This window comes from Diceros bicornis, chromosome 18 (genome assembly GCF_020826845.1).
Source record: "Diceros bicornis minor isolate mBicDic1 chromosome 18, mDicBic1.mat.cur, whole genome shotgun sequence".
In the NCBI taxonomy this organism is placed as follows: domain Eukaryota; kingdom Metazoa; phylum Chordata; class Mammalia; order Perissodactyla; family Rhinocerotidae; genus Diceros; species Diceros bicornis.
The window spans coordinates 1,681,545-1,708,647 of record NC_080757.1 but is presented as its reverse complement, the minus strand read 5'-3'; the positions used below and the strand labels follow the sequence as shown (position 1 = coordinate 1,708,647).

Below are 27,103 nucleotides of genomic sequence, written 5' to 3'. Positions count from 1 at the left end.
CGGGGTTCTAGACTCGCGCGGCGGGTCACGTGGCGAGCGCGCGGCCGGGAGCAGGTCAGTTGACCTCGGACTCTGTCGCGCGGGCAGCAGCGTGCAGCCTCGGTGTCGTGGGGCAGGTGCACGAGACCCCGTTCCGGTAGGTACGCGGCTTCAGGTGCCAGGGCCCCGGCGTCCCCGGCGCTCGCGGGGCGCCTTGGTGTTCGGGCCTTCCGGTCGCGCTTCCCCCGCTGCGAAGCCGGAAATGTGAGGAGCGCTTGTTAGCCCCTGGGGTGAGGGGTCGGACGGCCGAGCCAGAGCGCCCGGGCCCTGGTCACAGACTGGTGCTGGCCCCGGGCTGGGACACAGATGCGAAGGCTTGCTGCTGATACAGGTAGCCGCGCTCTACTGAGCACCTCTCTCGTTGAGCTTGTAAATTTAAGTGCAGCCCTTCATCTCGCTACAGTATCCTCACAACAGAGCTGCAAGTCCGGCGCTATCACGTAGCCCACCTTACAGATGAGGAGGGTGAGGCTAGAAGAGAAGAGCCGACTTAGGCGCCACCCTGCAGCTAGCAAAATGGCTGCAGCGTGTGCCCTCAACCACTACGTGTCTGGTCCGCCCGCCTTTGTGCGACCGGATCCCTGCGGGGTAAGGTCTGCGCCCGTTCTCTGCAATCTGTCACCCCTTCTTCTAGGAAACAAACGTTGCACAGCAGAGTTCTTGGCCCGGTGCCCTGTGCTTCAGGTCCTGGAAGTTAAGGGACCCTTGGTCAGCTGAGACCAGCACAGACATCTGCCGTCTATCAGGCAGTTGGCCCACCGGAAACACCAGTTTAGGTTCTTATGGAGTCATATTTTTAATTTCTTACTTGAGGGAACATGCAGCAGAGGTGGGTAATTGTGCTTTTATCTAGTGCACTGTCGTGGAAAAGGGCTTTGGAACTAGAAGTAAACTAGAGTTCAGATGCTGACTCATTATTATGTGACCTGAGACCGCTCAGCTCTTTGAATCTCGGTTTCCTCTTCTTAGAGATCACAAAATCTGTGTATGAGACAGACAGATGGCATTCAACAGGGTAGTTCCCTCAGCAGACTCCTGGCTGGTTCCACTTATGTGACAAAGGCCCAGGGAAGATTTGGAGGCATAGGGAGGCTGGTGACCTGGGCAAGTGATTTCACTTATTAGGTCTGTTTCCCTGGGGTTGAGGTGAGGATCATGCCACACATGAGTGACATTTCCCCAACAGAAATATGTAACACTGTAATGACAGTAACAGCTGTAGTGAGCTGTGTCCCCCTGCGGTGCCCAGCAGGGGTTACTGAGTGGCTATGAAGATGGCACTAAGATCCCAAGGTTTCTTTAACAATGGTAGTAGCTGATAATTTTGGAGTAGTACTTACTCTGTGCCTGGCACTGTTCCAAGCACTCTATCTGATACCTCATTTAATTCTCAGAACCAGCTTGAGAACTGTCATCATCCCTGTGCTGTACTGAGGGGACCAAGACACAGAGGTGTCGGTGACTGGGTTACACGTTAGGAGGTGGAGAGTGGGATTTGAACCCAGCAGCCTGGCTCTGTGGTGAGCTTCAGCGCCGTTTCCTCGGAGGTGGCCTTCACTGTTGGGAAGTGGGAGAAGCGAGGCGTCCAGCTTGTGAGATGTCCACGTGCTCTTTTACGTAAAGACCCTTGATCTTCTCTAGTTGGGTTTCTCTAGTTGTTAGTTTCAGATTTCACAGATGGATTGAGATATAGCCTGAAACCAAAGTTTCTAGAAAACAGTTTGAAACTTGTAAAATATGTACTGTTACGGTGAAATCTGTTTTCCCGTCCCTGCTCGTACCCTTGGGCCTTTGAATCTCATCTCCCCTGTCTCTGCTTTGTTCCCCAGGCTTCAGCCACATGGCCCTGATTTCTGACCCTTGACAATTCAAACTTCTTCCCGCGTTAGGGCCTTTGCACTTAGTGTTTGCTCCCTGTTACCCCGGATCTCATATGCTTGGCTCCTTTCCGCTGTCAGCTCTTGGCTCAGGCACCTTCCAGGCCCCAAAAGCCCCCGCACATTCGTTGTCCTTGTAGCAGTCACTACTGCCTGAAATGACCTTGTGTATTTCTTGTCTCCTTGTTTATATCTGTTTCTCATGAAAGCAGGGCCTCTGTCTTGGCGGCCCTGGTAGTCTTAGTTCCTAGTTCAGTGCCTGGGACATAGGAGTTGCTCAATAGATATTTGTTCAAGAAATGGTTGAGTTTGTTGTGGGCTAATAGTAGTGGAGTAGAGCTCTTAAATATCAAAAGCTTATTTTGAATTAAACATAGAATTACTATATGATCCAGTGATTCCACTTCTGGGTATATTCCCAAAAGAAGTGAAAACAGGGACTTGATATTTGTACACCCACGTTCACAGCAGCATTATTAACAATAGCCAAAAGGTAGAAGCAAACCAAGTGTCCATTGACAGATGAATGAATAAACAATGTGGTGTGTGCATACAATGGAATATTATTCAGCCTTAAAAAGGAAGGAAATTCTGACAGATGCTACAATGTGGATGAACTTTGAAGACATCTTGTTAAGTGAAATAAGCCAAACACAAAAGGACAAATACCTGAAATAGTCAAATTCATGGATACAGAAAGTAGAATAGTTGCTACCATGGGCTGGGGGGAGAAGGGAATGGAGAGTTGTTTAATGGGGACAGAGTATCAGTTTGGGAAGATGAAAAATTCTGGCGATGGATGGTGGTAATGGTTGCACAACTGAATTGTGCACTTAAAAGTGGTTAAAATGGTAAATTTTATGTAATGTATATTTTATCACAGTTCAAAAAAATGTGAGAGAGAAGTTCAAGGTATATTGTTTTTCAGCCAACCTTCAGACCTCAAGAAAAGATACTAAGTATGTCTTCCCTAAAGATAGGATTAGCTAAAAATGATAATCTTCCCTCTGCATCTTAAAAATTACAGTCTCAGGCAGGCCGGCCCAGTGGCATAGTGGTTGAGTTCTCGTGCTCCGCTTTGGCAGCCCGGGGTTGGCAGGTTCGTATCCCGGGCAGAGACCTATGCACTGCTTATCAAGCCAAGTGGTGGCAGGCGACCTACATATAAAGTAGAGGAAGATGGGCACAGATGTTAGCCCAGGGCCAATCTTCCTCAGCAAAAAGAGTAGGAGTGGCAACAGATGTTAGCTCAGGGCTAATCTTCCTCACCAAAAAAAAAAAGTTACAGTCTCAGGATCTTTGTCTTTCTTACTGTAGTTCAGAATGCCCCAGGATATAAAAGATTTAATTGACTTAGTAGATATACAAGATTATATCTATAATAGATTACTTGATTTAATTGAAACAAGGCAAAGACTCTTGAGCTCTACGTGTTTTTTTGTGTGTGTGTGTGAGGAGATCAGCCCTGTGCTAACAACTGCCAATCCTCCTGGTTTTTTTGCTGAGGAAGACTGGCCCTGGGCTAACATCCATGCCCATGTTCCTCCACTTTATATGGGACGCCACCACAGCATGGCTTGCCAAGCAGTGCGTCGGTGCACGCCCGGGATCCGAACCAACAAACCCCGGGCCACCGCAGCGCAGCGCGTGCACTTAACTGCTTGCGCCACTGGGCCAGCCCCTTGAGCTCTTTGTTTGAATAAAGAATTCAGACTTTTTCATGGTTAAAAAAATGTGTAATTTGGACTCAAGTTGGGATTTAATAAGGGTATGGATTAAGTACTCCATTTGGAGGATGACTTGATCCTAAATGGTAATAGGATACAGGGTAGAAAACTCCTCCAGGTGGGTGGGCGGTGACAGCAGGATAGCACTGCAGGCCTGAGGAGGGGTGAGAGGTAACTGACTCAGAAGTAGCATGTTGGACAAGAAGAAAGTGTGCAGTGAGGGTGAAGGGCAGCAGGTTGTTAGGCTGACGTGAAGTGAGGGAGACCCCGATGAAGGTGGAGGCTGTCTTCCCTGAGCAGAGTGGAACTGAATGCCTTTCACAGAGTGACTGCAGAGCTGACTGTCCTTGGAGGAGGAGGGTCCCAAATGGACTTGACTGACTTGGTGGTTGAGAAATATCTTCAGTGTGTTGCTTGCCACCGTTGAGTCCTTTTTAACCTTGAGTAGTTAATATTTAATAGACCCTTTTCTCCAGGATTCTAGGACCAGGGGGCCTATTTTGGCTCCTGTGCTTTTTTTGTGGGTTTACCACATGCCAAGCGCACGTGTGGGGCCCATGCAGAGGTCATTGGGTTGCACTGGCCATTCTCCAGTGCAGAGGTCAGCGCGGAGAAGCTGTAGGCACAGCGCCCAAACCATGTACACGTCTCTCTCTCCCCCTCTGACGGGAATGTGGACATGTGGACACACTGGGGGCTGCCACCTTCAGCGAGGTGGTACCGCTGTTGCCGCAGAGGTGTCCATTGCATTTGAGTCCAAGTGCTTCTACCGTGGCTTTGCATTTTGCATCCATGGCTGTGTTTCTAATCATGCTGTGCTCGTGTTAAAATAATGGCTGCTTTGAAAGCCCTACTTAGGAATTTCCTGGTTAAAGATTATTGATAGTTTCTTTTTAGTAGCTCTGCCAGAGATTAAGGAGGATCACCGTGATTTGGGACTCTTAGGCTATTTTGTTTAATGGGTGTATTTGTCTAGCAAATTCTACTGTGTGTGTACTTATATAGGAAAAACTACACTCTTCCTGCTGTGTGTCTCCTTTACTCTCACACTACTACCACACTTGCAACAATTCTGATACCAGATGTGGGGGTTTTCCACACATCAGCAATTCTGTGACACCAGCTGGGTGTCCTACAATTCAGTTTGATTCTGACACTAACCTGAGTTAGTGCAGACCCCACAGGCTAAGGGCTCAGTCCTACAAGACTGCCCCCACTTTGGATGCCAATCACAAGTAGTAGGTCCCCAGGTCCCCACAGCTTCTGTCCAACCTGGCTACAAATCTGAGGTTCCCATGACCCCCCTCCTTCGATTCGATCATTTGCTAGAACAGCTCACAGAACTCAGGGAAACGTGTTTACCAATTTATTATGTAATAAAGGATATCACAAAGAGTCCAGATGAACAGCCAGGTGAAGAGGTATATAGGGCAAGGTCTGGAAGGGTCCTGAGCACAGAGCATCTGTCCCCATGGAGTTGGGGCGCGTCACCCTTCTGGTACGTAGATGTGTTCACTAACCTGGAAGCTCTCCAAACCTCATACTTTTAGGATTTTTACGGAGGCTTCATCACATGGCGTGATCTACCATTAGCTCCATTTCCAGCTCCTTTCCCCTCCCTAGAGAATGGGGGATGGGGCTGGAAATTCCAGGCCTCTAATCATGGCTTGGTCTTTCTGGTGACCAGCCCCTAACCGGGAGCCACCTAGAATCACTACATTAGAGCAAAAGATGCTCCGAGGACTCTTATCACTTAGGAAATCACAACGGTTTTAGGAGCAGAGACCGTGTTATTTCACAGTGCTCTTGGGAAGTGAGCACTCCCCTCGTGATTGGCTCTTTCTCAGTCTAGATGTCATCGTCTCCAATAGGCCCCAACCCAGGTGTCCAGTGAGCCCTGCCCACCCAGCACCTGGGGCTCATCCTCCGTGGCGCTCTCCTTGTGTTATGCCGCTGCGTTTAGGCACCTGTTTTGTTTTCTGCTGTCTTCCCCGCAAGGGAAACCCCACGAAGGCAGGGCTCCCGTCTGTTTTGTTCACGGTGTGTTCCCAGTACTGACGCTGGCTGGACGGGGAAGGTTCTCAATAAATAGTTGTCAAAAAGATAAACTTCACATGAAAACTTACAAAATTAATGGAAAAGTACTGAACTGTTGATTAAGGGACATTAGTTCCTGTAAATATTTAAACTTTCACACTAGTGGAAATTCCACTGATCACGAATTCTCATTCTTTGTAGAAACATGCGTTAAGGCACATACATTTTCCAGGCAGCTGTATTTTAATGGGATATAGTTTTCTGATGAGAAATATAGACGTGCAGATCTGACCTGTCATTCTCACAGGAGGGTCTGTGTCCAGGCGAGGGGTGCTTACACTCAGCTCCTGCGGGAACTCGGGGGTACTTGGAGCATGTGTTGTGGAGTTGGAGTCTAATCTTCGTGGCCGGCTTGCTGTGCAGCCCTGCGCTAATACACTTGACTTTTCTGAGCCTCATTTTCACTACTTGAAAAATGGAAAAATACTTACATCAGCAGTTCATTTGTTCAGTCATTTGGCAAATATTACTTCAGGTACGGCGTGCTGGGTGCTGTGGGAGAATTAAAAAAAAAAGTAACAGTCCTTTGCCTTCAGAGGAGTCAGTTCAGTTGGGAGGATAAGCCATAACCAGGTAAGGTTTAGTGGAGAGAGGCGGTGCTGGGTCGGGCCTCGGAGGGAGGAAGGGCAGTTCTCATTACGAGCGAGATAACAAGCTGACAGCCACAGTTCATAAACGAGCCAGAAGGTCCATACCATGGTATGGCAATAGAATGTCTTCCTGTTTACCAAGCAGCTCTGAGGGAAGGGCTGAAAAAGCGTGTCAGCACTTTAGCAACTTGGGAGAACTAACAGGAGCTTTGACTAAATTTAATGTTGAAAGTTTTTCCATTTTTAGGCAACTTTGAACCAGTGCAATGGCGACTCCAGTCAATGGGGCCCATGAGGATGCTGACCTGTGGTCCTCACATGAGAAAATGCTGGCGCAGCCCCTGAAAGACAGCGACGTTGAGGTGAGGCTTTGGGGTTTTCACGGACGTTCTTACCTCAGAGGCTCTTGTTTGCATCTCTGGTTTTAGTCATAAATGGACTTTATTCGGGACAGCCTTGCACTTAGTATAAGAGTGTCGGATTTAGAGGCAGTGGCTGACAAAGGGGCTAAAAGCCCTTTGAAATATTTCTGAGTTTCTACAGAGTGCAGAGATGTGCTGGGTGCTCTGGAGAAAGCGGGCAGTGGGCAGGGGTCATTGAGGTTTGACCCTTTCCTTACAGTTCAGAGGAGCTTATCTAGACAGCGAGAAGCATCTTTTATTTATGTATTTTTGTGTGTGTGAGGAACATTGGCCCTGAGCTAACGTCCGTGCCCACTCCCTCTATTTTGTACACGGGACACTGCCACAGCATGGCTTGATAGGGGGTGCGTAGCTCCACACTTGGGATCCGAACCCGTGAACCCCGGGCTGCAGAAGCAGAGCCGGTAAACTTAACCACCACGCCACTGGGCCGGCCCTTGTGTATGTATTTTTATAACAGCTTTGTATATGAGATATTATTCATTTACCATACAAGTCACCCATTTAAAGTATACAATTCAGTGGTTATTTTTTATTTTTTTATTATTTGTTGCCCGAGATAACATGCAATGCTAATCCTCCTCTTTTGGCCGAGGAAGATTGGCCCTGGGCTAACATCCGTGCCCATCTTCCTCTACTTTATATGGGACACTGCCACAGCATGGCTTGACAAGTGGTGCGTCAGTGCGCGCCCAGGACCCGAACCTACGAACCCTTGGGCTGCTACAGCAGAGCGCACGCACTTAACCGTTATGCCACCTGGCTGGCCCCAAATTCAGTGGTTTTTAGTATATTCACAATCAATTCTAGAATATTTTCATCCCCTCAAAAAGAAACTTCGAACCCAGTCACCCCTAGGCCCCACCAAACTCCCCAACCCTGGGCAACCACTAGTCTACTTTCTGTCTCTGGATTTACCTAAGCATCTTTTAAGGAAGAGGAGCAAGAAATAAGGTTCAGGGAAGGAGAAAGTTGGTAAAATGTAGGGATGAAAATTAACAAGATGGTGTAGAATTAAAAATTAGATGGGATATTTATTTTAAAGATCATTTTCTCTTCAATCATTTTGTTTTCCTTAATTCATTGTCTTCTATTAATTCCTTCCCAGCTGCTAAAATCTTTGAGTAACAGTTTGATTATTTGGGTTATGGTCAGCTTCTGAGGGCAAAATATGAATCTATAATAGTGGCTCTTCTCTTTATTAGATTATTGCTTTGATCACAGCAAAATGTTAAACCAAATGTCCAAATGTTTAGCATCTATTTTCTTCTCATCAGGTTTACAACATCATTAAGAAGGAGAGTAACCGGCAGAGGGTCGGATTGGAGCTGATCGCCTCAGAGAATTTCGCCAGCCGAGCAGTTTTGGAGGCCCTAGGGTCTTGCTTAAACAACAAGTACTCTGAGGGGTATCCAGGCCAGAGGTACGTGATGTTGTCAAAGGCCTGCTTCTGACAGTGTGACGTGAGTTACTGAATCAGTATAGAACCCAAACAATTTGGAAATTTCAGAAAACAACAAAGTTTTCAACTGTGGTGATTTCCTTTCCACTCCTGCTCTCTGACATAATTCAAAAGAGGTCAGGGTCACTTTAACAGTCCCTTGGGGGGCTTTCTAGAATAACAGGCCAGTCTATAAGGAGTATGGAGTTGGTGGACTGTTGTCAAGCCTCTAGAAAAGGGTCAGTACTCTGAGTGATGCCATGGAAGGTTCTCTTGCCATGTGGGTAATGGAATCTGTATCAGGAGTGACCTGAAAGTGAAAACTGAATCTGTCGTGCTAGAAACCATTTCTGCATTATAAATGTTGGATTTACATATGCAGTGATTTTGGTCAGCTCTTTCACCCTGAGAACCACGAGAAGTATACTCGTTTTTTACAGTCATCATAATCAGGCAAAGGTGATGATTACAGGATTTAACATGGTTTTTGCAAATGTGTACCTTTGTATCCCAAAGGACACGGAAAAAGAAAGGTCCCCCTTGGAGTTGAAGTGGCATTCTATCCTGAGGCACCCCTGAAGCTCTCTGTAGAAGGACTGAGACCCAAGTTGAGGGCCCTGTCTTTCTCCTGCTGTGAATAACTAATTCTTGCACTGTGCCTTGAAGAGTTCACTGGGTGTTTTCACAACTGATACCTCACGGCAGCCCCGTAGGGCAAGCGGTGCTGTGTTCCACATTTTAAAGATGGGGAAGCTGAGACCAAAATTCAGGGACTTCTCAAGTGTGCACACAGGTAGCGGAGCTAGGACTCGAATCCAGATGTTTTCACACTGTGGTAGGATAAAAAATAAATATCAGGGGGCTGGCCCAGTGGCGTAGTGGTTAATTTCTCGCACTCTGTTTCAGCGGCCCAGGGTTCGCAGGTTCGGATCCTGGGCGCAGAGCTACACACTGCTTATCAAGCCATGCTGTGGCAGATGTCCCACATAGAAAGTAGAGGAAGATGGGCACGGATGTTAGCCCAGGGCCAATCTTCCTTAGCAAAAAGAGGAGGATCGGCAACAGATGTTAGCTCAGGACTACTCTTCCTCACACACACAAAATAATAATCAATAGATAAATAAATATCTGGACTTTGTCCCTGGTTCCTGGCACTTGGAATTCCATGGTGATAGGAGTGTCTTCTGTTATTCATAATGAGCCCTTTTTGACCACACTGAGTTCATGCTAATTCGGTGACTCAGAGTGGGGCCCCTAGAGGGAGGCTGGTCACAGAAAGATCAAACACGTGGTTCGAGGGTTAGAACTTTGAGTCCCTACTCCTGACCTCCAGGGAGCGGTGGGGAGGCTGGAGTAGGTGCTTGTACAACTTGAGGTGCTGGAGGGTAGCATGCCCCCCATGCCTTGCTCTGTGCGTCTCTTCCATTTGTCTGTTCCTGAGTTGAATCCTTTATAATAGACCAGTAGTCATAAGTAAAGCTTTTTTCCGAGCCCTGTGAGTTGTTCTGGTGAATTATCAAACCTGAGGGGTGGTTGTTGGGACCCCCGAATTTTTAGCCAAGTTGGACAGAAGTTGGGGTAGCCTGGGGACCTGGGACTTGTGGCTGGCATCTGAAGTGGGGCCAGGCTTGTGGAACTGCACCCTTAACCTGTGGGGTCTGAGCCAGCTCAGGTCGTTAGTGTCAGAATTGAATGGAACTGTTGGACACCCAGTTGGTGTCCGAGACTGGTTGTTGGTGTTGGAAAAACCACACGCGCTCCAAATCCCAGGCTGGCGCAGAAGGTTCAGCATTTCTAGGTGCTCTTGTAGAAAATACTGTGATGGCTCCTGGGCTTTTTGTCCCCACACAGTGAGCACAGGGGTTCCTGTGTCTGTGGAGAGCGGAGACAGGTGGATTCTGGCCCCCATGAGGTGTTCCGAGTTTTGCTGTGTTTACTGCTGTGGTTTGAGGGCACCCCTTAATCACTGGTAGCATTTCTCCTCGTGAGTTTTGTTCCCAATGAGAATGGACACAAACGAAGAGTATTAGTATTAGGTGAGGTTGGTTTGCAGAGCAGGCCACAGTCAGGCTTCTGAATCCTTGCACAGAACTGAGCTCGCCCACAGGTGGAGGCAGCGGCAGGGCTGCGCTGACGGTCACCGAGTGCTTGGCTGATCCTCATCAGCACTCAGCTCTCATTTCTTCACACTTTAACGTTTCTGAAATTGAGATGAATCTGACTGATGGCAAGTCATAATATAATTGAAAATGCTTTTTTCTTTCTCGGTGATTAATAAGATAATGGTCGTCTTGAAATTGAGGGTGTCTTAAACTGAGGAAACACAGCAGTGCTGTGTGCTAGGCGTTGGGCTGAGCGCGATCACAGGCCCCCCCATTTTTCTGTATTCTACAGCCTGACTGCAGAGGCAGCCCTCTCAGCCCCCTTTTAAGATAAGGAATTAGGCTCGGGCCGGCGCAGGAGGCGCTCCAAGTCACACGGCTGGTGAAGAGCAGAACTGGATTCTGACCGGGCCCTGTCTGCATAGCACACACTTTCTGCAGGCCCCTGCTGCCGCTTGTCTGTTTGAGCCAAGGCAGGCAGGGGCTCGGGGCCTCACCAGGACTGTGAATTGCTGTACTGTGTTTGCTCCCCTGGAAAACGGTTAATTGCTAAGGCCCCTGTAGCCCTGACATCCCTGACGGTCCCAGGCATGGGGCTGCTCTCCTTCAGGCTTGGGGACACCACGCCCTTCTTTGGTCACAGAACAGAGAATATGAGGCTGGAAGGGACCTGCCAGGTTATTCATTGAAGCCCCTTTCCGTTTCAAGACTCATTCTATGATTTTTCATTATTTAGCTGAACCAAATAAGACTAATATATATTATAAAAACTTAAATCGAAGATAATTAAATCATTTATTCATTTTAGAGGACTCTTTTAAAAGGTGATTATTACCCATTTTCATGATATTTTCTTAATAAGGTCAGTTTTTTTTGTGTGTGTGAGGAAGACTGGCCCTGAGCTAACATCCATGCTAATCCTCCTCTTTTTGCTGAGGAGGACCGGCCCTGAGCTAACATCTATTGCCAATCCTCCTCCTTTTTTTCCATTTTTCTCCCCAAGGCCCCAGTAGATAGTTGTATGTCATAGCTGCACATCCTCCATAGCTGCTGTATGTGGGACGCGGCCTCAGCATGGCTGGAGAAGTGGTGCATCGGTGCGTGCCCAGGATCCGAACCCGGGCATCCGGTAGCAGAGTGTGCACACCCAACCGCTAAGCCACGGGGCCAGGCCCATTAATAAGGTCAGTTTATCTTTTGGAACATTAGTGATCAAAGTAAACATTTGAAAACAGCATTGTTTTCAAAATCTAGCATTGATGACTTTGCTTGGTACAAATCTAAAAACAAAGTTCTGGTTTTTAATTTTTTTAAAACAGCTTTATTGAGATGTAATGTACATGCCATACAGTTCACCCAAGTAAAGTATACAATTGAATGGAAACGCCCTGTGGTATCACAGAGAGATATTTGGTCTTTGTCCCGTTCCTTACACAGCTTCCAAGTCCCCTTGAATGTCTTTTGTTGTTCGTAATAAGGCCTTTCGAGACCAAACCTGAGTTTATGTGAAGGCAATGACTCTTGGTGGGCCTCTAGATAGCTTTAGGATGGGGGCTGGTGGCCAGAAAGACCAACACATTGGAGGCTGGAGACTGAGTTCATCACCAATGGCCAATGATTTCATCAGTCACGCCTCATAATGAAACCTCCACAACACCTCTGAACAGGGAGGTTTGGAGAGCTTCTCGGTGGGTGGACACATTGGGGTGCTGGGAGGGCGTGACTCCTGGAGAGGGCGTGGAGGCTCCGAGCCTTCCCCACACCTTGCCCTGTGCATCTCTTCCATTTGGCTGCTCCTGAGTTGCATCCTTTATAATAAACGAATAATAGTAAGGAAAGTGCTTATCTGAGTTCTGTGTCATTCTAATGAGTTATCGAACCTGAGGGGTGTCATGGGAATCCCCAAGTTTGTCAGACAGAAGTGTGGGTAACTTGGGGACCCAATACTTGCGACTGGCCTCTGAAGTGAGAGCATCCTGTAGGACTAAGTCCTTAACCTGTGGGGTCTGTGATAACTCCAGGTAGTTAGGTCGGAATTGACTGGAATTGTAGGACCCCAGTTGGTGTGAGAATTGGTTGATGTGAAAAAAAAACCTACACATTTGGCATCAGAAGTGGTGTGAGTAAAAACTTCTCATTCCTCGTCTTTTCTTTATTGTGGTAAAATATGCATAACATAAAATTTACCATTTTTAAGTGTACAGTTCAGTGGCATTAAGTACATTCACATTGTTGTGCAGCCATCACCATCATCCATCTCTAGAACTTTTTCCTCTTGCAGAAACAAAGCTCTGTACTCATGACACAATAGCTCCCGGCCAAGAAACACATGGAAAGATGCTCAACATCTCTAGTCATCAGGGAAATACAAATCAAAACCACGATGAGGGCCGGCCCCATGGCTTAGCGGTTAAGTGCGTGCGCTCCACTGCTGGCGGCCCGGGTTCAGATCCCGGGTGCGCACCAACACACTGCTTCTCCGGCCGTGCTGAGGCCGTGTCCCACATACAGCAACTAGAAGGATGTGCAGCTATGACATACAACTATCTACTGGGGCTTTGGGGGGGAAATAAATAAATAAATAAAATGTTTAAAAAAAAAACCACGATGAGATAGCACCTCACACCCATTAGGATGGCTACTATGGAAAAAACAGAAAATAACAAATGTTGTCAAGGATGTGGAAAAATTGGAGCCCTTGGGTATTGCTGGTAGGAATGTAAATGGTGCAACCACTGTGGAAAACAATATGAGGGTTCCTCAAAAAATTAAATAGAATTACCACATGATCCAGCTATCCTACTTCTGGGTATATATCCAATAGAATTGAAAGCAGGGTGTTGAGATATTTACACACCCATGCTTATTGCAACATTATTCACAATAGCCAAGAGGTGGGAGCAACCCAGGTGTCCATTGACGAATGAATGGATAAGGAAAATGTGGTCTATCCATCCACTAGAATGTCCTTCAGTCTTAGAGAAGAAGGAAATCTTGTCACATGCTACAACAAGGATCAAGCTTAAGGACATTATGCTAAATGAAATAAGCCAGTCACAAAAAGACAAATACTGTGTGATTCCACTTATGTGAGGTATGCAAAGTAGTCAAATTCATAGAAACAGAAAGTAGAGTGATGGTTACTAGGGGCTGGGGGAGGGAGAAGTGGAGAGTTGTTTGGTGGGTGTAGAGTTTCAGTTTTCCAAGAGGAAAAAGTTCTAGAGATCTGTTGCACAACAATGTGAATATAGTTAACCAAACGCTACTAAACTGTATGCTTAAAAATGGCTAAGATGGTAAGTTTTATGTTATATGTTTGTTTGTGGGGTTTTTTTTGGTGAGGAAGATCGGCCCTGAGCTAACATACATGCCCATCTTCCTCTATTTTGTATATGGGATGCCGCCACAGCATGGCTTGATGACCAGTGCGTAGGTCTGTGCCCAGGATCCGAACCTGCGAACCCTAGGCCGCCAAAGTGGAGCATGCGAACTTAACCACTACGCCACCAGGCCAGCCCCAGTGTTATATGTTTTTTACTCTAATAAAAAATGTATATATGTTTCACTTAAAAATTTTAAAGCTATTTGTGACCACAAGGCCTAAGTATTAAAAATTTCTTCTTAGCCAGCCCTGATGGCCTAGTGGTTAAAGTTCAACACACTCCACTTTGGCAGCCCAGGTTTGGTTCCCGGGCGTGGAACCACACCACTTGTCTGTCACTAGCCATGCTGTGCTGGTGACTCATATAGAAGAACTAGTAGGACTTACAACTAGAATATAGAACTATGTACTGGGGCTTTGGGGAGGAAAAAAAAAGAGAGAGAGAAAGATTGGCAACAGGTGTTAGCTCAGAGCGACTGTTTCCCAAAAAAAAAAATTTCTTCTGGAGTGAGTGATTATGATTATTAATAGTATACAGATAATCAAAAACCTAAATACATGATAAATTTTGATATGTAATTGTCAAATGAAAATAAAATTTTATTAGAAATGCACAAAAACTCCAATAAGTCCCCACCCCAGGCCCTGGCAACCACCATTCTGCCTTCTGTCTCTATGAATTTGACGACTCTTGGTACCTTATATAGGGGAGTCAGACTGTAGTAACTGCTTATTTCACTTAGCAGAATGATAATGCCCTCACGGTTCATTCACATAGCATGTGTCAGAATTTTATTTCTTTTTTTTTTTTTTAATTTTTTTTGTTTATTTTTTTGTGTGTGTGAGGAAGATCAGCTCTGAGCTAACATCCATGCCAATCCTCCTCTTTTTGCTGAGGAAGACTGGCCCTGGGCTAATATCCGTGCCCATCTTCCTCTACTTTATATGCGACGCCGCCACAGCATGGCTTGACAAGCGGTGTGTCGGCGCACGCCCGGGATCCGAACCTGCGACCCCTCCGGCCGCCAAAGCGGAGCGCGCGCACTTAACCGCTGCGCCACCGGGCCGGCCCCTTTATTTCTTCTTAAAGCTGGAAACCGCCCGCCCTTTGCAGATGAGGAGATGCTTGCTCAAGTCACAGCTCGCTCAGTCTCCTGACCCTCAAGCCCAGAGGCACTGGTGGAACATGAGCTGTGTTGGGCTCAGAATGCAGGTCCTAACCAGTTCTCTGCTCGTGTTCTTCTGTCCCACCTCAGGCTTTGGCCTCTGCACTGAGCACACAGGTTCGGGGCCAGAGGGGGCCCAAGTCTCCTGCTTTCCCCCCACCACAGGTATTACGGCGGGACTGAGTTTATCGATGAGCTGGAGCTCCTCTGTCAGAAGCGAGCGCTGCTGCTCTATGATCTGGACCCCCAGTGCTGGGGGGTCAACGTTCAGCCCTACTCAGGTAATTGCCACGTCCAGACAGGCCTGAGCAGCCCCCGGCCTGCCTGGTCTCCCAGGGCTGATGTTCACAGGAGGGGTTCTAAGGAGGACTGCCCATAAACGAAAGTGAAAAACAAGCTAAGCCCCTCCTGGTCTTTGCATCTTTCTCCGTTGCCCTTGGCTCCCGGCTGTACTTGTGCTTCCCAGGCCACGACTTGTGCTTCCCAGGCCACGTCCTGTCGCTGAACGTCCCCCTCCACCTACAATCAAAGGCACTGTTGTAGGGGAACCTCCAAGGGGCTTGGGGAATGCATAATGGCAGCCAGGCCTGTTCTGGCCATTGCTGGTTGATGGCCTGGTGGCCAAGCTCCAGGCACTTCTTGATGCCACCTCGGCAGAAGTAATCCTGCCTCCTCTGGTCTGCCCTTCCAGGCTCCCCTGCAAACTTCGCAGTATACACCGCCCTGGTGGAACCCCATGGGCGCATCATGGGCCTGGACCTGCCCGATGGGGGCCACCTGACCCATGGGTTCATGACAGACAAGAAGAAAATCTCTGCTACATCCATCTTTTTTGAATCTATGCCCTATAAGGTAGGAGTGCATCTCTCTTCATAGCTCAGTGGTCTGTTTCCTCACACAGCCTCCAGCATTTGGCTGTGCCTGTAGGAAGAAGTAGTTTTGTTCACTTGGCACTACAGAAGCCCCCACCTCTCACCGTTTGTCATTTCCCTGCCCTGGGGACTCCTCAAGCATTCAGGGCTCACTGGGGGCAGCTGGGACAGAGAGCAAGGGGCTGAGCCAAGGCACAGGGAGACGGGTGCAGGGGTGACCACCGAGGAGGTTTTGGCTGCAGCAGGGTTGCTGGCTGCTGCAGAACTAGGGGCAATGACAGCTAGGGTGACAGCTCCCAGCCACCAGGTCAGCTACAGCCGGGCCCCTAGCGACAGCCCTGCTTGGAACCCCTGCGGGCCAGCAGCTGCAGCCCTGGGTCTAGCACTTATGCCAGCAGCCCCATCAACACACAGCCCTCCACAGCCCAGAGCCAGCCCCTGCAGCTGGGAGGCTGGAGCCAGGGCTGTGTGCCCACCCGCTGCCTATGGTATGGCTGTTATGGGAACAACCTGCCCCTGCACCCCTGCCACCTTCCCGCACAGACTTGTCCTCAGCCAGCTACAGCCAGTACAAGCCATATGCCCAGTGTGGGACCGGCATGTATTTATGTGAAGGCCTTTGTCATAAACAATTTGTTCAAAAAATGCATGTAAGATTCATGGGCTCATGCGAGGCATAGTGACTATCTGTAAAGATGATTCGAGTGATGCGTAGAAAAGAGGTAACTTGCATACTTGTTTATGGTGCACATGACCCTTCCTCATGTCCAGGAAGCATCCCCTTGTGGTGTTGATTGTCAGACGGGCTGTTCCTGGTTAGTTTCATGTGTCCCACCATGAGCAAAGGTAGTAGTGCATCATTACGCTTGGCAGGATATCAGACACATAATTTTATTCATTTAAGAAAATCAAGCCCGTGTTCTATCTTGGCATCTGTGGTCTTTGTTGCATACCCTCGATTGCTCGTTGTTTATTAGCCTCTGTCTCAGTTCTAGTAATTGCACATGTGCTTTTTGTGTACAGGTGACGGTTCACTTCTTTTCACGAAAAGCCTAGGTGTTTCCAGTCACAGGTGTCCGCATTGGCCAATGCTGCCCTTGAAGAGGGATTTTGAAACGTGACAATAGTAACAATGCTCTGTCTTTGCATGTAGAACACAAAAGCCAATTTCTACAGTTTCTTTCACTATGGAAAGAATGGTGGCAGAGAGTAATCACTGACTTGTTTTTGGACCTTAGATGAGGCCTTGGGCAGCCTCATGTCCTCTGTTACTGAAGAGTCTCTTCTGGGCATTAGCAGGCTCAGGGCTGACCCCAGTCCCGGGCAGCCGCTCCTGTCAGGCTGCAGCCCAGTGGGTGCAGTGGGGGATGTGGAGCAGTGGGGCCTGTGACCCTGGGCAGCAGGAGGCACAGCTCACCTGCTGGAGGGGCACCGGCCTTGGTGGGCAAGGAGGAGGACACTGGCCTCATTGGCCTCCAGCAGTAGCCGCAGGGCTCTTCCTCTGCCCACCAGGTTGCCTCCCTGCCCCGCCCTTCCCTGGGCCCCTGCCCCCGCCATGGGACTGGCTTTCACCCTCCAGGCAACACCCCCGAGGGCCAGGCATTTCATCTCTTTGGAGAAACAGCAACACAAACCTTCTGTCGCCTCCCCCCCTCCTCTGTGACTAACGATCCCCCATCCCCGCTGGTCGAAGCAGCTGAGGGGGCTCCCTTGCTGGCTGCTGCCCCGGCACTGCTCTGGCTCCTCTGCAGTTTGTTACAAATGCCTGTGAATTCTTCCGGGAGTTGGTTTATTGTTGAATTTTCAAGATTAAAATAAAAAAAGAAAAATCTTTTAAGAAGTCCCACAAGTTTAAAAAGCAAGATGTGAAAGGAGAGAATAGCAACAGATGTTTTTGGTAATTGTCTTTTAAAAAATTTTTAGAATTATGTCCATTTTTTTCTTGTGGGTCAGCTGTTGATTTTTCATTAAGATAACAGTTTCTTTGTCCAGTTCCAGTGACTGAGAAAGAACGGCTCACACTCCTGAAACAAAACTCACAAAACCAAACCACAAATGGTCGTTCAGCCTGCTTTCCAGATGGTGTCTTGGCTTCTGTATCCTTACACACAAGCTTCGTGATTGTGTTGAATTCTAAGTGCTTTTTTTTACTTGGAAGGGGAAACCACCAAACCTGAAACCCTCCCCTCCAGGGGGCAGGGGCTTCAGAGCTTGAAACTCCTCTCACCACCCCTTCCCAGAGGGCTCCTGTGCCCCACACCCCTACAGTTTTTCCTATAGTAAGCCCCCTTGATCATTTTTACTTCCCTTTGGCACTTACGCTTTAATACAACTTTAAGAAACTGAACTTACTAAGAAATGTGTTGTCAGAAAAGAAGAAAACGTTGTTTTCCATTTCACATGTAGATGGATCCACATCTATCTGGAATTGCTTTCTGTGTGAGGTGAGGCAGGTGTCCAGATAGGTCGTCTTCCGTGTGGATGTCCAGCTGGGCTGGTGTGTTGACTGGACAGCCCTCCTTTCCCTGCCACACCGCGGTCGTCACCCAGCCGTGACCGTCCATCAGGAGGGTTGTGCTGGGCTCTCCGTCCCACCCATCAGATGGGCTCCTCTTCCACAAGCACACGCCGCCTTAGTTACTGTAGCTTCCTGAGTGTTTTCCAATTTCTCCCAATAGTGTTTTATGTAGAGGCCTCGTACATCTTTCATTAGGTATTTTATGGTTTTTGACACTAATGATATCATTAAAATTTCATTTTCTGTTGTTGCTTATATACATGAATATAATTGGTTTTTGTTTTTCGACCTCGTATGCAGTGACCTTGCCAAATTCACTTACTAAGTCTAATAGCCTGCCTGTGGAGTCTTGGGTTTTCCAGGTGCACAGTCACGGTGTTGTGTGTAATGTCAGTTTACATCTTCTCATCCTCCTGCTTTTAATTTCTTTCTCTTGCCTCATGGTACTTGGACTGGAAGTGGTGCTGGCAGGCATCTGTCTCACTCCTGTAGGTGACTGTCCTAGCGCCTGCACTGTGTGCTGCACGTCTGTCATTCCTGTTTCATTCTGCAGCGGCTTTTTGGTTCCTTCTTTTTGGTCGAGGGGTGGAGCCCCTGCCCCGGGCACCCCTCAGTGCATTCTGGGCCCATGAGGGATACCTGGCTGTGCGCACCACTTGTGCAGGCCGAATACACTGGCACTCCGTCTCGCCCTCAAGTCCTGATCCGGGACATCCGTCCCATGTTCATGGCAGAGTGGCGCGAACAGCTTTTGGCAGGTGCAGGACGTCCTCTTACCCTTGACAGCTGGCAGGAGTTCAGGTAGGGGGCCAGGCACGGCGTGGCTGGAGGAAGTGGCCCCAGCCTGCTGTCTCCGTGATGTTCCACAGGTACACCCAGACACTGGCTACATCAACTATGACCAGCTGGAGGAAAACGCCCGCCTCTTCCACCCGAAGCTGATTATCGCAGGTGATGAGCTGGGCGGAAAGCAACTGTTTTTGTCAGCAGATCCGTGCCTCATGCAAAAGGAAGATGTGAAGATGTACCCCACTGTCCTTCCTCACTGCCCGTTTCTGCCTTGGATAGCTGAGCTTCTTGGGTCTAAGTGTATTCTTTTCTTTTAGGGCAAATGTCCATGTCTGTCACCATTAGTACTAGATGGAGTGAGATCCAAGGCTGTTCTCAGAGAAGCATCTAGAAATGTTAATCCCTGACTAATTGGGGGTGGTAATAATAGTTGGGGGCTCTCTCAACCACCATGACATCGAAGAGGCAGAGATCAGAGTGGTTGCCTTTGGCACACAGATGTTTTTCGAGGGCATTCTTATTTCTTTTCCCAGAGATTTTAGAGAGAGAAATCTCCAAGCTTTCAAACATGCATCCCCAGAGGCCACTTTGCAGATTTGCACTGCGACCACTCTCAGCTGGCTCTGGGCATCTCTGACCCCGTAGTGTCACCTTGGCCATCTTAGGAACCAGCTGCTACTCCCGAAACCTGGACTACGCTCGATTGCGGAAGATTGCAGACGACAATGGGGCATATCTCATGGCTGACATGGCACACATCAGCGGGCTGGTGGCGGCTGGTGTGGTGCCCTCCCCCTTCGAACACTGCCACGTGGTGTCCACCACCACCCACAAAACTCTGCGGGGCTGCCGGGCCGGCATGATCTTCTACAGGAGAGGTGCGCTCCTGCGCGTGGGGTTTGTCTTTCTCCTTTGGGGCTTCACATTTGGTTTAGGGAGCTGGGGAAGACTCTGACCTGGGAGCCCTTGAATATTTTAGGATCCTTTAAAGAGCTGCTTAGGAGGGGGCAACGATAGGCTTTATGGAAGGGATCTAGAAGGAGGCCCTGAACACAGCTGTCCGGGTCCCGGGAAAGGAAGAAGGGTATTGTGCCGGGCGCCAGTGTCCCTTGGCTCAACTGACCCTCCCCAGAGAGGCAGATGTTGGCGTGAAAGGAAGATGTGCGTGGCTGGTGGGGGCTACCAGAAGGCCTCACGGTGCAGCATTATTTTGGTGAACTTACTATAGTCTAGCATGTTTCTCCCAGAGAAAGATGCACAGTAATCAAACCATGAGACACTGATGTATAAACCATAGTACCAGTTTAGTCATTTTAGTGAGGGATGTCTTTCCAGTAATGGAATGTTTACAATCCACATGTAGGTGCTCCCCTTATTTTGGGATTCCCATACCTGAGAAAGCCAGATTAGCGAGCAGATCATCATTCAGCCCGTGGTGAGACCCGATGCACTGACCTCGCATCAGCAGAGAAACCAGCCCTCTGGTGACTGGATTTCTCTTTACCTCCAAGGCGAGGTCTCCTCTCCCAGCCCCTGGCCAGGGCTGCTCATGGGTGCTCAGTGCCCTGTTGCCTCCGAGCTCCTTGGAGGTCCTTCTTGAGTCGAGTTGAGGTTTCTGAGGCAGGCAGCCATTCCCAACTGCCTGGGAGATGTTTGTTTCTCCCACTGTCTGTTGGTGTGATTTGTTTGGCCCAGCCAGCCAGATAGCCCTGCCATGCATGTGCTGTGTGATCTTGGATTAGTTGTACAGCCTCTCTGTGTCTTATTTCCTCACCTCCAGAGTAAGGATCATAATAATAGTACCTGTCTCTTTGGACTGCTGCTGTGAGAATTAAATGAATTTAGGTCAGGTGCTTAGAGCAGTTCTGGCTCACAAGAAGCTCTCTGTTAGACATTAGTAGTTACTATTCCTGATGATTAACTTTTTATCAGAAAGAAACCTTATTCCCTGTATCTAGCCAAATGAGTCTTTTCTCCAAGGTGGTCATCTTGGAAGGCTGCTGTCTTGAACACTTCTTTGAGGAAATACGCCCAAGGCATGTTCTTTGTTACAGTCTCAGGGGAGGGAAATTCTTATTTTTCCATTTCATCTGTGAAAGGGGGGCTGTCCCTCTCGGGAAGCAAGCGCCCCTCTCTGCTCTGCAGCATTTTGGACCTGGTCTCACCTCCAGGAGTAGCAGCCAGGCTTGTGCTTGGCGCCTCCGGAGCCCGTCTGGGTTTGAGTCCAAGCAGGGAGAAGACGGGGGACAGCCTATCCGACGTTCCCATTTTAAGATTTGTCTTCATCCAGGAGTGCGCAGTGTGGATCCCAAGACTGGCAAGGAGAGTCTGTACAACCTGGAGTCGCTCATCAACTCTGCCGTGTTTCCAGGCCTCCAGGGAGGTCCCCACAACCACGCCATTGCTGGTAAAACTTTCCCAAACCCACCCCAGAGCCCTAAGGTGGCCCTTCATCCAGAGTGGCCCCAGCAGCCTGGGGTTCTCTCCCTCTTGCTCCTCCTGTGAACCCTAATTCCCATCGCACCTGCCCACTAAAAGTGTGTGCCAGCCCTTCCATGCTGGGGTGAAACTAGAGGATAGCTCTGTCTGGTAGATGCTAACAAGGAAGAAAAGGGAAAAACAGTGGTGACTGGTATGGTAGGGACAAGAAGGACTGATGGCCATCCTCAGGCAGAACTGAGAGCCAGGCCAGGTTCCATGTGCAGCCCTCTCAAAGAAACAACGGGGAAGGCGTGTGACAATTAGAAGGCACAGCAAAGGGAGTGTATGAGTAGCAAGGACGAATGGCCTCTCCCCTGACATCCTGACCTCCTGTGTCTGACTCGCACGCTGTTGACCTTGGGGCCACACTGGTAGCTCCTGGGTCCTATTCTGTGATCACGCAGCAAGCTGTCATTGACTTGTTCCTTCTCTGTTTATGCAAGTGGTGTAGAAAATATGTGATGATTTCAAAGTTATCCCACTATCTTTTTCAGAACAAAGCAATTGTTAGAGGAGCCCAGGACGGAGGTGTAATGTCTCCATCAAGAGAAGCACTAGCTTTTTCAAAGAGGGAGGTGGAGGAAGCAGTGAGTGGGAATTGTAGGCACCTGGGGAGGGGTGAGTGCCCACCGGGGTGTCTTCACGTCCCCCCTTTATACTACAAGCCCAGCACCGCAGTTTCTCCAACTCTTAGATGATCGGATCGCCCGGTCTCCAGCCACTCTGGGCCTTTTCCAGTCATTTCCACAAACATTGATTGGGCTTCTGTGCTGGACTCAGGCACATGTATTCTGCATTCTCCGTTTTCTGTGCCCCTTTAACAGCCCTCAGGACTGAACACAAGGTACCAGATAAGTGGACGTGCAGAATAAAACAGGCCTGCTCCTCTCACCTGGACTCTGATCTGATCTGTATAATTTGGCAACAAAGCACCAGCTTTTGGGGCAGCTAAGTAATTGTTTTCACATATCGAGCTTAAAAAGGACTGTAAGATCCGTCTTGCTTAAGTACAGCTTTCCTGTGGTAATCTTATTAGCACGAGACTTCCGTGCCTGGAGAAAGGCTACCTCAAAAGCACTTCCTTAGAGAGAAGAGGTGTAGAGGTCTGGCTAGCCAGGTAACTGTAGGGTTAGAAATAGATATCATTTTGGGGGGCAATGTAACCCACCCCCTTCGGTGACATTGAGAAGTGGGGAAGCCTGAGTGGAAAGAAGGGTGTTTTTTTGACTCAGTCTGTCTTTTGATCCCTTCCTGCCAGGGGTTGCTGTGGCCCTGAAGCAAGCCCTGACTCCGGAATTCAGGCTCTACCAGCGCCAGGTGGTGGCCAACTGCAGGGCTCTGGCTGAGACCTTGATGGGACTGGGCTACAAAGTCGTAACAGGTACCGACAGAATCTGGCGGGCGGGACCCACTGACCCTGGGGAGGCGCCCCTGCTCCTTGTGGTTGCATTCAGACTTGCACCCTGGTTCGTCCAGTCAGGGTGTGGCTGTGGGGCGGTGGCCCTGGGCTCCTCCAGAGGAGTCGGCGTGCCCCTCGTGGCCTCCTCCTTCCTTACGCGATGCCAGCTGCCTTCTCGGCTGGGCCCTAAATGATGGTAGAGTAGCTGCCGTTTGTCACCTGGCGTTTGAGACCACACCTCCTCAGAACAGCATTCTGAAAGGAGTATCTGCGGCTCACCTGAGAGGTGAGGTACCAGCTGTTACACACCTGATGGGCGGCAGAGCCAGGACCTGAAGAGGGCAGGACCCAGGGCCTTCTCAACAGCACTGCCTCGCGCTGTCCCACAGGAGTGTCCCCACTCACCCCTGAGGGTCAGGGCACAACAGGCCCTCCTGCTTGGGAGCTCAGGGGAATTTGCTATGTCCGTGTTTGCTTTCATACAAAAGATAGTGGCACCGAGTGACAGAGTGAGATGGACTTTCCAGGGGTGCCGTCCGCCTGTCACTGCAGGCTTCCAGTTAGGATGGCATTTTTCTGGCAGACAGCGTGCTTTGTTGTCTGGAGAATGGGCAGCTTTATTCTTCTGCTTATAAGGCTGCCGTGTATGCTAGCAGTGGAGCGGTCCGGGTAGGTGGGTCCTGATATCCTGTAGACTTGGGTGCCCACTCCCTGCCCACTGCCTGTTACAGGGCTTACAGGCCCTGGTCTGAGGAGTGGGCTCCCCACTAAACCTTGTGTTCGTGAGTGGCAGAGCTGGGTAGGATCCCTCTTTCCTGTGCTACTTCCCTTCCTTTCTTCTTCATTCTCCACATCTTTCAGTAAGAAAGCCTCAGAAATCTCAGCGTGGACTGTGACCGTCAAGGTCCTTTAGGTCACTGTTTCTCAAACTTGGATGTGCACACGAATGTCCCGGGCACCCTGTAAAAATGCAGGTTCTGACTCCACAGGTCTGCGGTGGGGTCTGTGTTTCTCACCAGCTGCCCGGTGACGCTGGTCCAGGAACCAGCCTTGGCATTGCAAGGATTTAGGCCAAACTCCTCCCACTATAAGGCATCACATGGCAGCCCTGACAGCCTGGCACTGCTCGAAGCCTCCCCGTGAGTCTTCCCCACCTCACTGAGCTCCTGCGCCTGCCCTTACCCCTCATTCACTCTGCTCTGAGGACACGATGCGGACAGCTGACGCAGGTCATGTGACCACAAGAGCACCCTGCATTTGTGGACACCTGCTTTGAGCCTGGTGCTGGCCAAGCACTATATACAGTACCTTTTTTTTTAAACCTCCTGACAGCCTTGTGAATTATTGGTCTTATTTTACAAGTAGGCATCTGAGGTTCCAAAATGTTGAGCTGCCTGACTAAAGCCACTTGGCTAGTAAGTGGTTGGCTGTCACCTAGGTTACCTGAATCTTTGAAGTCGTTGCTGTTACCAAAGTCAATGACCTGGGATTAGCGAGAGTTCAAAGTGGAAAGATCCAGGTGCTTGGACTCCTGGGTGGCCTTGGGCCAGTTCCAGAAAGTTCTTATAGCTTTGATATCCTCACCTGTACTACTTTGGTAATACTGTCACCCTCGCAGGATTAGGGATAAAATATACGACAGAGTAGCAGTGTCTGGTGCCTAAAATGTGCTCAGTGAATGTAGGGTTACCCACCATTACCATAAATTGAACCGCTGCCTGCTACTCTGATGCCAGTTAGAGGGAGCCTTGAAGATGGATTTCAGAGACACGTGAGAAATTCCCAAGTGATCTGTCAGAGAAAACAGAAGCCACGAATGGCACTGAACACGCTGTCACTCCCCAGACAAGCTTCCAGGCCTTTCCCCGGCACCTGGTGCTTTGGGTCATGGCAGTGGTAGTCTAGGCTGTGGAAGCCGCTGGCCATTTTCCCCTCAGCCTCACAGCCCCTCTGCATCATCAGGTACCCTTCTTAAACTACTCTGTCCTCTGTTTCAAACTCTTAGGCCCCAGGCATCTTTTCTTTGGCAGGTGACTAAAGCCTTCAGGACACGTGGTAGGGTGTGCACCTCCTGACCTCGTCTGCATTAGCCCCCGCAGCTTCCATCTTCATTTCTTAGGAGAGCTTCCTTCACTTGGCATGGAATCAGCCTTCTGTATTCCTCCATGTCCAACTTGGTTTCCAGGTGGTTCTGACAACCATTTGATCCTCGTGGATCTCCGTTCCAAAGGCACGGATGGAGGCAGGGCTGAGAAGGTGCTAGAAGCCTGTTCTATTGCCTGCAACAAGAACACCTGCCCAGGTGAGAATCCTCCTTGGTCTTCTCTTCTATACCTCTCCTGCCTCCATTTCTTATAGCCAGAGTTATAGCTGATGATAATTTGGTTCTGGGGACAGACATCAAATGATCTGGGGGTACAGATGCCCCACGCTAGATGGGAGCTAAGTCGTGGCTCTCCTGCCCACTCTTTCTGACGTGGCTCTAACCCTGCCAGGGACAGAGAGGGAGACTGGGGTGGAGTGCTCAGAGGTGGGAAGGCATTTCGATGAGGGAGGCAGGGGCCTCGAAAACAGGCTGGATTTCTCAGTGGGTTATTAGTAAGATGTGGGTGATGCATCCCAAACCCAGACAGACGCTGGCCTCACCTTGAGGAGCAGGGCCACGTCACAGGAGGTGACTTTCTTACTACTTAAAACAGCGCGGCCAAATGTGCCCCTGCAGCCTGTGCCTTCGCTTCTACCTCTAGTGTTGGAACCAGCTGTGCCCTTCTCTCGGGATCAAGCCAGCATCCGCAGGCCTATTCTTTTTGCTCCAGTGTCCTTTGTAATGCAAGTGGTCTGTGGTGAGTTGGGTGGGCCCAGGGACAGAGCCTGTTTATCTTGAAGGTGACAAAAGCGCACTGCGGCCCAGCGGACTGCGACTGGGGACCCCAGCACTGACGTCCCGAGGGCTTTTGGAAAAAGAGTTCCAAATAGTAGCCCAGTTTATTCACAGAGGTAAGGATAAAGGTTTGGAGGTCTGCCACGTTGTGTTGTGTGTGTGGAGTCTCTGTGACTGAGCAGTTGAGACCCAGCCGCTGAACAACATTTCTGTGTTGAGGCTGAGTGCTGGGGACAGGAGACAGCAAAAGTCACTTACTAAACCATCTGGTCTGAGAGGTTTGCACACTTGTCCTGCCCAGGGAAGGGTGCATACCAGGATCATTTCTGGGGTGAATATTGACACCCACAGCTGTCGCAGCCCCAGCTGCTGAGGGCATTTGGGCAGCTGGGCCTCGGGTGTCTCACGGCCCCGAGCGGACTCATTTGTCTTTTGCCGGCACAGGGATAGAACTGACTCTGCAGATTCAGAACGATGTCGGTGTCAAGGCCACCCTGAAGGAATTCAAGGAGAAACTAGCAGGGGATGAGAAGCACCAAGGGGCTGTCAGGGCTCTGAGGGAGGAGGTAGAGAGCTTCGCGTCTCTCTTCCCCTTGCCTGGCCTGCCTGACTTCTAGAGGAGCTGGTGGCCACACCTGCCCAGCACGGGAGCGTGGGGACTGCCCAGGAGCCACCTGCTCAAAGACCCAGTGCCCTTCTGAAGAGAGACAGAAAAGCTGCCCCACACAGGACCTGATCAACTTCTTTGTCCCCTCTGAGGAAATTTCTTTTTGGACTTTTCTCACATTATCTTCTTCACAAATCAAAATTTGTTTAAGGCTCATTGTTAGTAATTCTGGGACAAGTTATTAAGGAATTTAAATTTGAACCTCACTTTCTCACAGCTATAAAGAGAATTATTCTAGAAAGATGAAATACTATGTAGCTATTTAGCCTTAATTCATTTAGACAATTGAGTAGGACAGAGCTATTGGAAAGATTCCAGTAATTTTACTCACCCTTCTCTTAGTTACTGGGCTTCCTCCTGACTTGCTGCAACAAATAAGAAATACCCAAGTTCATGGCTCGTAAAAGCTGCCCATTCATAATATGCCAAATGAGAACTGAATTACGACGGTTACAATTGAAGAAGGAAGTTCTCCTGAAGCTTCTGCTGTGTCCTTTCAGTCAGAATTTTAAATCAGTCCTAAGTCCACACCAGGGGCCACTCAGCATGGTGGGAGTTTCCCTGTCAGCAGCTCAATACGTGATGGTAACGGTCTCTTCATCTCCCACCCTGGGCAGCTAGGGGAGCCTGGGGCACCTCGTCCCGTCCTGGTA

The 27,103-nt window shown here is 49.2% G+C and overlaps 1 protein-coding gene across 4 annotated transcripts in view; it reads left to right on the top strand.

Moving 5' to 3' along the window:
* The window catches only part of SHMT1 (serine hydroxymethyltransferase 1), a 27,360-nt gene continuing 257 nt past the window's right edge, over nucleotides 1–27,103 (top strand). Inside the window, exons 1-12 of one of the 4 annotated variants that reach the window (XM_058559555.1) lie at nucleotides 2–136; nucleotides 6,578–6,692; nucleotides 8,030–8,175; nucleotides 15,009–15,124; nucleotides 15,535–15,695; nucleotides 19,103–19,184; nucleotides 19,688–19,900; nucleotides 21,313–21,429; nucleotides 22,762–22,884; nucleotides 25,088–25,204; nucleotides 25,789–25,899; nucleotides 26,228–27,100. In XM_058559555.1, coding sequence (XP_058415538.1) covers nucleotides 6,597–6,692; nucleotides 8,030–8,175; nucleotides 15,009–15,124; nucleotides 15,535–15,695; nucleotides 19,103–19,184; nucleotides 19,688–19,900; nucleotides 21,313–21,429; nucleotides 22,762–22,884; nucleotides 25,088–25,204; nucleotides 25,789–25,899; nucleotides 26,228–26,400 — 1,455 coding nt within the window. In that variant the 5' untranslated portion in view covers nucleotides 2–136; nucleotides 6,578–6,596 and the 3' untranslated portion in view covers nucleotides 26,401–27,100. Of the gene's footprint in view, nucleotides 141–6,577; nucleotides 6,693–8,029; nucleotides 8,176–15,008; nucleotides 15,125–15,534; nucleotides 15,696–19,102; nucleotides 19,185–19,687; nucleotides 19,901–21,312; nucleotides 21,430–22,761; nucleotides 22,885–25,087; nucleotides 25,205–25,788; nucleotides 25,900–26,227; nucleotides 27,101–27,103 lie in introns of all 4 variants that reach the window. The other 3 variants (XM_058559556.1, XM_058559557.1, XM_058559558.1) reach the window with 3 other exon arrangements.